At 38.9% G+C, this 11214-nt stretch overlaps 2 protein-coding genes across 2 annotated transcripts; one reads left to right on the top strand and one right to left on the bottom strand.

Moving 5' to 3' along the window:
- Positions 1-1268: 1268 nt before the first annotated feature.
- On the top strand, positions 1269-3189 carry LOC147319003 (trypsin-1-like). Its single transcript, XM_086311251.1, has 6 exons — positions 1269-1341; positions 1544-1694; positions 1811-2061; positions 2169-2305; positions 2480-2581; positions 3018-3189. The coding sequence occupies exons 1-6, from the start codon at positions 1302-1304 to the stop codon at positions 3063-3065; spliced, it is 729 nt and encodes a 242-aa protein (XP_086167377.1). The 5' UTR covers positions 1269-1301; the 3' UTR covers positions 3066-3189.
- A 4789-nt stretch (positions 3190-7978) lies between these two features.
- Positions 7979-10329, bottom strand: LOC147319002 (trypsin-2-like). The gene is made up of 5 exons (XM_086311250.1): positions 10245-10329; positions 9996-10149; positions 9081-9340; positions 8588-8721; positions 7979-8466 (listed from the first exon to the last, which is right to left on the bottom strand). The coding sequence occupies exons 1-5, from the start codon at positions 10282-10284 to the stop codon at positions 8314-8316; spliced, it is 741 nt and encodes a 246-aa protein (XP_086167376.1). The 5' UTR covers positions 10285-10329; the 3' UTR covers positions 7979-8313.
- Positions 10330-11214: the final 885 nt, after the last annotated feature.

Below are 11214 nucleotides of genomic sequence, written 5' to 3'. Positions count from 1 at the left end.
GGATATTTATAATGCATTTCTGAAGTACAATTTTATATGATAAAAAATATGTTTACAAATGCTGATTGTGCTTACAGGATAGTAACTTAGTCTGAAATGTTTAATATAGCAACTCTAGATGAAATATATAGGTGAACACATTTGGCTCACTATTTGGCAAGAAACCGGTCAGTTTTTTTCCTCTTTCTCACCCTTAACTAATGCATAATAAACCATTAATAATGGTTTATAAAGCATTTACAAATTAATTAATAATATAGCTATAAACTATTTATTAGCATCTATAAGGGGAGCCTTATTGTAAAGTGGTACCATTTTTTGCTCATGGCAGCCTCAATGTCCATTTGTGACTTTAGTTTCTAGGTCATAGGTGCTGAGAAGTACACAGCTGTGAGATACCGTCCTCTATTCATCCATTTCTCCTGCTTATCCAGTCACAAATATCTAAATATAGAGGTTATATTTACCTCTATAACCTGACCAAACACATGCACACTAATTTCTGAGAACATGAGCTAACTTTTTATTTCATGTCTATGTTTTTTTTAAACCAAAATCTAAGTGTATAAGTGTGTTTTGGTACATTGGAAAGCCACACGAGTACAATATACACATTATTAGGATTTTCTCAGATAAAACTGAAATGCTAGAATGCTCTCCAGTTATTAGTTATTAAAATTACCAGTTATTATTGTCATAATATATTGACTGGATTGAAACAATTGATATCAAACAGTAATATATTACTCCAAGTAAATGAACAATTATATGTTAAACTATATCAAATTAAAGTTTTCCTGATATTATAAAACAAAACAATACAATAGTTTACCAGGGGCAGGGATAGCTCAGTAGGTAGAGTGGTGGCCTCATGATCGTGAGGTTAGGGTTCGAATCCACTGAATCGCTACCCTGACGTACACCTGAGCAAGGTACTGTCCCTACACACTGCTCCCTGGGTGCCCAATGGCTGCCCGCTGCCTCACTGATGAATGGGTTAAATGCGAAGAGTAATTTCCCCACGGGGATCAATAAAGTATACGTTATTGTTATTATTATTAATTAAAATATAGACTGATATAGTTATACTAAAGAATAATGTATTTATGTACATAATTTATAGCAAGATTTTAAAAAGAAAGCCATTCCAATGTAAATCTGGTCTCCAACCCAACGACCCACCAAAGAGATTGGCTCCTCACTGACCAATAGCATTGCTCAGAGAGCTGGGCAGCTCTCTCTGTGGATATAAATGAGAGCTCCAGGTGAAGTCCTCTCATCTAAAGGATCACTCAGCAATCATGAGGTCTCTGGTCTTTGTTCTGCTCATTGGAGCTGCTTGTGAGTGTGAAGTTTTAAGGCTTTTCTCAGATCACACCTTTATTCACCATAGCTTTATTATCTCAAATTTCATATGTTTCTGTGGCCAATCAAATAGGTTTGATTTATGCATTTGACTGGAAATCAAACAGCATAGATGTTTCACTCCTGAAACATCTATGCTGTGTAGGAGTAAACAGTTTGTTTACACTTGTGTTTTCAGTTGCCCTGGATGACGACAAGATCGTCGGAGGGTTTGAGTGCACACCTTACTCTGAGCCCCATCAGGTGTCTCTCAACATTGGCTACCACACCTGTGGTGGCTCCCTGGTCAATCAGAATTGGATTGTGTCTGCTGCTCACTGCTACAAATCGTAAGTATACTTCAGTAAGATTTCAAATCTTATTTAAGTGAGTGATCCACAATTAATATTTGTTGGTAGTTTCTGAGTGTTTAAATCTATTCTTTCTGTTTTTCAAATGTTTTCAGTCGTATCCAGGTGCGTCTGGGAGAGCACGACATTTCGGTCAATGAGGGAACTGAGCAGTTCATCGACTCCTCCCGTGTCATCCGCCATCCAGATTATAATTCCAGGACCATTGACAATGACATCATGCTGATCCAGCTGAGCCAGCCTGCCTCCCTCAACAGTTATGTGCAGCCTGTGGCTCTGCCCAGGAGCTGTGCTCCTGCTGGCACCATGTGCACAGTCTCTGGATGGGGCAACACCATGAGCTCTAGTGAGTAACTTCTGCACGTTAGCAGTTTAAAGTTAAAAATGTTTCATGACATTTGGTTCCATCAGCATGAATCGTTGTTCATCCATACGCTGTTTCAAACATTGCAGCTGCTGATCAGGACAGGCTGCAGTGCCTGAACATCCCCATCCTGTCCTACAGTGACTGTAATAACTCCTACCCTGGCATGATCACTGACTCCATGTTCTGCGCTGGATACCTGGAGGGAGGCAAGGACTCTTGCCAGGTATGTAATAAGTCAAACCTGCAACTGTCCCCTTCTCGAATAGTAAAGCTTTCTTAAAATGCCACAAGAGTGGATGTATCCCACAATGACAACAACACATTTAATTTATGTTTAATTTGATTGAAATAATAATTTCTTGACATCCATCTTTGTTTTCTTTACTTTTATTTTCAGGGTGACTCTGGTGGTCCTGTTGTGTGCAAGGGTGAGCTGCAGGGTATTGTGTCCTGGGGCTATGGATGTGCTGAGAGGGACCACCCCGGTGTTTATACCAAGGTAAAGCTAAATAAGTTCTTGATTGTCAACAGCTATGTGAAAAAAAGTTCTCATTGTGGAACTTTCATCATTCCACCATCCTCTTTTTATTGGAGATTATGTACTGGAATTTCAGGAGCAGGATTCCTCCAAATATGCTCCTTCCAGCTGTCATTTATATAGCTTCCCCCAGTTCTGCAAGCTGATCATTCTCGTTTACGTGCCCCACCGTCCCTCCCTCCTTGTTTTCCATTCTTTAACTTCTTTACTTTTATTTAGTGCATGGGAATCTGCTAGGCCCGGGAGCCATCGCCAGTCCACTTCGAGGCCTTCCCCAAACCGCAGCTCAATTCATGTCAAAGCATTCACTTTTACCCACTAAAACACTCTCAAACCTAAAATGAGGACTTGGGCCCAGCTAGTGAAATAACAAACATTGATCTGTTTCCTTTCACAGGTCTGCATCTTCAATGACTGGATCGAGCAAACCATGGCGAGCTATTAAGTCTGATCCTTCAATCATCACCTTACTCCACTGAATTTAGTTTTTTACCAGTTTAACTCTACTCTGTTGTAGAGTTCTGGTGCAGTCAGTTTTCATGTAAATCAATAAAAACATACAGACTGAGTTTTGTTTGTTTTGCCATTTCTTTGCCATTTATATATTTGGCAACAAATATTTTAAAAAGGACTTTATGATCATCATCATATTTACAGTGTAGCAGGCAGTTCTTTACAGTACTGACCTTTAGAGAGTCAGTTTAGAGAGATACTAATGTTTACTATTGAGTTTCCTTTGATGCATTTTAGTTGTTTATTTAGTTAGTTTGATATTTAAAAGAAATTGGTCAAATTTGAATCCAAATTATTATTATTACATTATAATTACAACACCAAATCCACACTGGCATGTTGTGTAGTTTTGGACCCAAATTCATTTGAGGTAGACAGAAAAACAAAAAGCCGACCTTTTATTTGGTGATTTAAAAAGTCTAAAAGGACAGATACTGTTAGAGGCATAGAACAGAAATCCAATAGCTTGCAGAAAAATTTAGAGGAAGAATAAATGGAAGAAAGGACCATGTAGTATAGGGAATGAGGCACAGTAGAAAACAATGACAAGACAAGCAGACAAACAGGAAGTCATAACACCCCCCCCCCCCCAAGGCAATACAAACAAAAAAACAATACACAAGACACTTACAGATACAAAAAACTGAGGAAGCAAGAATAATTCATTTCATTTCTTTCACACATGGTTCAACAGTGTTTCGAATCATTAACGTTACGACAAAAACCAAAATGAAAACGGTAACAGTAACTCAACTTGAAGCAGATAGGCTACAGCAGCAGGACAAAAAATACTAGGTGTCACACCGGGCAGCTATTATCAGGAACCCGAGGCTACAGTGCACTCTGGCTCACCATAACTGAACACAAGACTGTAAAAATGTTGCCTGTTCTGATGAGTCGATTTCTGCAGCAAAATTGAGATTTTGAAGTCAAAATTTGGCACAAACTACATGAAAGCATGGATCCATGCTGTCTTGTATTAGAGGTTTAACCTGGTGGTGGTGTAATGGTGTGGCACACTTTGAGCCCTTTAGTGCATTTGTTACCATTAAAATCAATCTAGTCTTAGCAAGATGTAACTAATGAAGTGGCTCGAATTTTAAACTTAGGAGTCCAGAGTCAAAAACATAACCAGTCAAATGGACCATGACAGTTGAAAGGTTTCTCCCTCTTCTTCGTAAACACACAGACGCATCTAAATGCTGATTTCACACTTTTTTCACACTTTTTTTTCACATTTTTAAAATTTGTTCTAAAACCCTCTCAGTATTTTAGTAAATATGCCAAGAACTTCATCTGCAATATAGAGTCAGATTCTCATACATCATTAAAGGATGGATGTTTGCTTTGGTTGTTGCACATTAATGATTCCATTTCATTTTCCTGCATTTGAATTGTGAATAAGTTAATTATAAATGAATATGCAAAATGATTTTTAAAAAGGACTTTGAATTTTACATTATGCCATTAATTTACTAATCAGTCTTCGTCTCATATTCCATTTAATCTTCTCATGTCTGTCACACCACAATCCTGGAAAGAGCACTAATTTCTGTGAAGAGCGCATTAGAAATATTCCTGTACAACTGTCCACTGGTTTTGGAGTGATGGTTTGTCTGATCTGACACAATCATCAACTCAGGACAAGTGAATGATGGCTGTCTATTCTCTGCTTCTGCTGACCTTTCATAGACAAATTCTGTGTGTGTGTGTGGATGAATTGTGTCAAACAAGCCAGTTTAAAAAGTAGAGTTAACTACAGTGCTTGTTTTTTTAACCTTCAGGTCCTTTTCTTTTGATGCTTTTAGACCATCAATAAAAACCCTTTAATAGCAGCACACGTTGCCTCAGTTCTTTAAAAATTACAAATAATTTAAAAAAAAAGAAAACACTATATAGCTCTAAAATTTAGAGCTATATAGAGCAAATGCTCTAAAAGGAGTCGGGAACAACTCTGAACGTTCTGCTTTTGACCGAAACGATCTGTCAGGGGTCTGTGACCCAGAATTTATTGAGTTTATTTTGTATTTTTGATTTCTTATGTTATATATATATATATATATATATATATATATATATTGGAAATATGTTAAGTTGTTGTGTTATTAGTTAGGATTTATCCATCCATTCCCGCTTATCCTTTTTCAGGGTCGTGGAGGGTGCTGGAGCCTATCCCAGCTGTCATAGGGGGAGAGGCAGGGTACACCCTGGACAGGTCGCCAGTCTGTCGCAGGGCCAACACTCGCACTCACATTCACACCTATGGGCAATTTGGATTATCCAATTAACCTATCCCCACAAGACGCATGTCTTTGGACGGTGGGAGGAAGCCGGAGTACCCGGAGAGAACCCACGCAAACACGGGGAGAACATGCAAACTCCACACAGAAAGACCCTGGCCTGATGGTGGAATTGAACTCTTGAACCTTCGTGCTGTGCAGCTACAGTGCTAACCACCGTGCCACCGTGCTGTCCTTAGGATTAGTTAGGACGTAGTTGAGTTTTATTCTACTTTTTAATCTATGTTTCTTGATTTAAACGTTTTTTCCTGTCGTCTATGCAGTTTGTCTTGACGTCAGTGTTTTTCTTTCAGTTATGCCGGTGTGTTGGTGTCTCCCAGTGTTCCATGTTCTAATTGTCAAGCTTGTGTTGTCATGTCTACATCTCTCTTTGTTTCCTGTTTTTTGTTTTGTTTTTTGGTGGTGTTTCGATGTTCAAGTTGTTTCATTTTAATTTCACCTGTGGTGCCATGTTCATTTGTGTCAACTGTGCTTCCCCAGGTATTTCCACTTCCATAGCTGGACTGGCCATCGGGCATACCGGGCATTTTGTTTTTATGGACCGATCGTTTTATTTTTTTATTTTTTTTTATTTTTGGAAGGGTATAAATAATGAAAGGTGTTGGATTGGCCAATTGGTCATGATCGACTCTGGGCTGGACCAATTACAGCCGAGGAGGTCGGATGCACCCTCCCCCTTGTTTAGCACTCTTATAGACGAACTAAAGAAAATGGAGAACAAAAAAAGGAAAGGAGGTGCAGAAAAAATTAGAGCCAAAAAGAAACAAGCCCTTCAGGCAGACGCTGCCAAATGTGTAAAAAATAACTGAATTGTTTGGCGGTAGCTATGGCATAGCTTCCACAGATTTAGCAACATCAGCAAGTGGTGGAGGCCAGCAGGTGGATAAGGGAAAGCGGAGGCAAGAGGAGGAGAGACCCGAGGCGGCCGCCGGTCATAGTGGCAGAAGAACTGAACTTCAGGTAAGAAGTTATGACCTGCTGTCTGTCTGTGTCAGATATAAACCAAGTTTAGTTGTAGTTTGTTTTCGTTGTGCTGACTTTTTACAGTCGCTTAGAATAACTGGTACTGCGTACTAGCTAGCATGACGGAGTTTATATACTGCTGGGCGGGTGCTATGAAGTTACTGATAGTAAATTTTATTTTATGCTTAAGGTTAGTTTCTCAAACTCCTCAAAATATTAACAAATTGTGCCAATCCTTACATGTTGCACCAGGCTGATTTATCATCAAAAGTGGAGAAGTCTGTGACAGAGGAGACAGAAGAGCAGCAGAGAGAGATGGAGATGGAGAGATGACTTTATGTCATCCATGAGGGATGCATTTGACATATGTTTCACATATTATAGCCCAACAAGTTACTTATAGCAATTTCAATACGAGCAATCAGTTTTTGGTAAATACCAGAAATCAGTTTTTGGCAGACAATCACTTTTTGGCACAACACCGGCTATTGCAGTTAATAATACAACAGCTTCTTGCCATTTTTTGTGTTTCTTTTTATCGCTGTGTAACTGAGTTCAATTGAAAGCCTGCATGCGCTAGTACCTCTTGCCACAAGTTCCCAGAATCCTTTGCGGTTTTACCCCTGAATGACGTCACATTTTTGGTGGGCCGGTCTCTAGTCAAAATGCCCGGGCCGATTTTTTGTCCCAGTCCAGCCCTGTCCACTTCCCTCATTTTCGCTCTGTGTTTTTAAGTCCTCTGTCTTCCTCTGTTCTTTGTCGGGTCGTTTGTTTGTCTTATTGTCAGGTCATGTCATGTCAGGTCACGTCACAGAGTTTTTGCTCGTACTCATGCTCATGTTTAAATTTTTTCACTTTTATGTTTTGCATGTTCCTGTTCAGGTTCATGTTCTTGTCTCTTGCTGTTGTTTTATAGCTGGTTTAGTTCTTTCCTAGTTTAAGTTTTAGTTTAGTTTCGCCCTTGTTTCGCTTTGCCTTGTTTCTTTTGTTTTTGGACATCAGTCTTCTGTGTCTGCTTTTCGGTCCGTAAACACACCGGCGTACCCCGCCATGACAGGATCTAGTGATGTACTGATGTACTCATGGCTTTTCTGCACCTTATATCTATGATCATTAATTGCTTTTTTTCTTTCTTCTTTTTTTTAATATAGTATATAACAATTATGTAAATAAGTTTGTTTTTTATGCTGTTTAGGCAACAAATATTTGGGAGAAAAAAATGCATCCCCAAAATAAGCGGCCAGGAGGTAAAGCTTGTCCAAGCATCTGCACACTTTAACATTAACTATGACTTTTTTCAAAGGTCCATGTTTTGAAAAGACACTTTGGAAAAATGCCTTATATCTTCAACTACAGGTCTTCATGAAATCTCCTTGTGTGTTTCTGCCACCAGATCTTCTGTTGAAGTAAACACTTCTTATAAAACTTTCGATCTTACGTGCTGCACAATAATTTTCAATATTTAGTATTTACTGTTATATTCACATAGGGGGTGGGGGAGTACAACTTCTGACAAAACCGCATCAAAAGCATGCATAAATAAGTTGAATATAAAAACTGTTTCCATTGTTGAATGAAGCAACTTTATGTGTTGAGTTTTGCATCAGTCACTCATGATTGTAAAAGGGTAGCCACACTTTGACACAATAATTACATTTTTTTAATATGAGACATTACAGAAATGTCTTATAGTAAGACATTTGCCAAAGTGGCAGAAACATTACAAATAAATACAAACATATTGATGCAGAATAGCTGAATTTATTTATTGTGCCCTCAGATTGGTTTTTCCTTGTGACTCTGTCTTAGCCTGTTGCTTTTCTTTCTGACACTACCCACAACCACCTCCGTTCTCTGTCTCCTTCAATTTCAATCTCTCTGTTTTCCCTTCTCTCGTGAAGTTCTAGAGATGACAGTCTAGCTGTATCGAGAAATAGTGTCATTGATCCAGGAAACCAGAGAGCAGACTTTGGTGTAGACACCTGGAAGGTTGGGCTCAGCACAGCCCACGCCCCAAGAGATGATTCCCTGCAGCTCCCCATTACACACCAGAGGGCCACCAGAGTCCCCCTGAGCAGGGGAGAGGAAGCGTATGAAGAGAGCAGGGTTTGTTCATCATCTCATCTCATTAAGGTTTACTAATGAGTATACTATTCAATGGTATACTATTCAAGTAACTGGGTAAAAATACCTGACAAGCATCCTTGCCCCCTTCCAGGTATCCAGCACACATCATGCTCTCAGTAATCCTTCCAGGGTAGGAGTTCTCACAGTCGTTGTCAGACAGAATTGGGACTTCTACACAATGTAGCTCATATGAAAATTCTGCAGTTGAGAGAAAGGAGAGGGGATTGTTATCTTTACTAAAGTATTCAGAGCATCTGTGTGCATCACAACCACATCATGCTTGCATGCCAACAATAACTGGCTTCTGAAACTGGTGTAAAATAAGTGCTCTGCATTCATTTTTTATTGTTTAGAGTCATCACATTAAGCCAAAAACAAGCTTTCTACAGAAAAGATTTCTTAATTATTGAAGGCTTTAGTTCAAATGTCTTCATATCTATGAAACGTTTTAACTATATTTTTTAAATTTACCAAGGTTTGTGAGAAAATTCTTAATATGTTGCCAAAAGCAAGTCAATTTTTCAAAACCTTTTTTGTCAAAATCAGGTGGGCCTTACCTTGACCAGGGAATGTCTGCCCCCATCCAGATGCTGTGCACATATCCCCAGGTGTGGGGCAGGCTTTGGGTAAAGCAATAGGCTTGACGTACTCGTCCACAGTAACAGGGTATTTCAGTTTCATCAGCATGATGTCATAGTCTAGGGTAAAGTAATCAAAACTCTCATGTGTGTAGATGTCGTCAATTGGCATATACTGCTCTGTGCCCTCAGTATACCAGATTGTATGTTCACCCACAATGGCAACATGGGTAGAGGGTCTGAAAAGCAAGCAACAATTAAATTATTACAGTTCTCTTAGACACTGTTAAGGTTCAAAATATTGGGGATGGAGACAAGAGAAAAAACCACAATAACAACACTGGTCCGGCCGGGTTGAGTCAAACGATGATTTAATGATCACACACGTGGGAGATGGACACTGATGCAGACAGCCTCAAAATCTCAAAATGGTGGAGCATTGCTCAAACTTTTATAGCCTCTGGTGCCTCCACCTTATCATAAAAAGCCTAAACATTCACATGCTCTCTCTCACACAGCGCCTGAGCTACGACCTTGGCTCCCTGTTTATCTGCTCCTGCTGAAATGGGGCAGAAAACTCCAGCACACTCTGTTCTCTTCTACTCAGACAAATTAGACAATAACCTTCTGCGAACAGTATTTCTTATAACTCAGCAATATAATGCATCATAAAACAATATCATTCATTCACAACAAGTCAGCAATTTAATGTAATGCAAATCAGTTTAACTAATGCAATAGTTATCAGCTTCTTCTAATTCAGGAGAATAATGCAAACTAAAACTACATAATAATTCACAATCTTTAATTAGGGGTATAACATGGCATAAAATAATATCATAATTTTACAACACACATAGCAAGAATTTTAAGATACAAGAAGTCGGTACAAACATTTTCCAGCAGTGGGCAGCAGAAATGACCCACTGGTTGTTAATGAGAGCACCGCCGCAAAAGTGGTAGCCCTCATTGAGGGATACTTGCCAGGGTTGAGAATGAGCTGGACACTCGTAACCCCCCACAATCTTGTCATCCAAAGGGACTGCAGCTGTAATATAAAGGAAATACAACAAAGTTCTACTCATCAAAGTTAAAAATCTGTGTTACTCTAAAATCTTTGAGCATGATGCAAATAGTCTTTACCTGCAGTGCCCAGGATCATGAAAACAATCAGACCAATCATCTTTTAGCTTGCTCAAGAGCAGACTGGATGCGACTGACCTGTTATTCACTGTATTTATACATCAGCTTCTCTGTGACCTTCCATCCACCCCTCGCCCTGGACACCTTCATTTTTCCATCCACCTACAAACCTGCCCACTAAAGTCAACAACATATCCCTTTTAAAAAAAACACAACTTTGTCTTATTTTTGACAGTCTTATTTGCATACCTTCTATTTATGTTGGTGACAGGTGCAGAAATGATTCCCCCCCCCCCTTTTTTTAAGCAACTATCAACTACTGTGTTTGTACATACTGCCATAATTCAGGAAAAACAAACAAACAAAACAAACAATGTAGGACTGCTTTTATTTTCTTGCTCCTGAGAGCACAGATGGTTTCTTTCTCACTTCATTTGGCTTTTATACAAACATGACCAAAAGCAGACCCAAACATTGACACGTTTGAGCATTTTCTATATTTTTTAAACAGAACTATCATTCATAAAATGTTTTGACAGCAATCATGTCTGTAATAAAAGCCATTTCTCCAGCACAACTTTATATGTATTGTATTTTCTGCACAAAATAATGTTTAGAATTTTTTTTTCTTGAAGAAAGGACAAATCTTTCATATCTGACTTTAGTATCCAGGTAACAGATGTCGACATGTACGTACGGACTAGTTTTAGCAATTAGGGGGTTAATTCATTGAAATTTATACGATAATTAAAATGCCAGCATATAATTTTTGATTTGGGGTTCCGGAGTCTTACGATTTGCTTTATAAAATATTGCACATCATTACTGTCAGTAAGAATTTACAGGAAAGCTTCCATACGAGAGTTCAGGCTGTGAATGAAATACAGACTTTCAAGCTCAAGAAGTCTAAAGGACATTGCACACACACACACACACGCACGCACACACACACACGCACGCATGCACACAT

The sequence above is a fragment of the Aulonocara sp. 'chitande type north' Nkhata Bay genome, linkage group LG11 (genome assembly GCF_057382095.1).
Source record: "Aulonocara sp. 'chitande type north' Nkhata Bay isolate Kocher_YH1m ecotype deep benthic linkage group LG11, A_spYH_male_GT1.1, whole genome shotgun sequence".
NCBI classification, from domain to species: Eukaryota; Metazoa; Chordata; class Actinopteri; order Cichliformes; family Cichlidae; genus Aulonocara; species Aulonocara sp. 'chitande type north' Nkhata Bay.
This window is presented reverse-complemented; position numbering and strand designations above follow the sequence as displayed.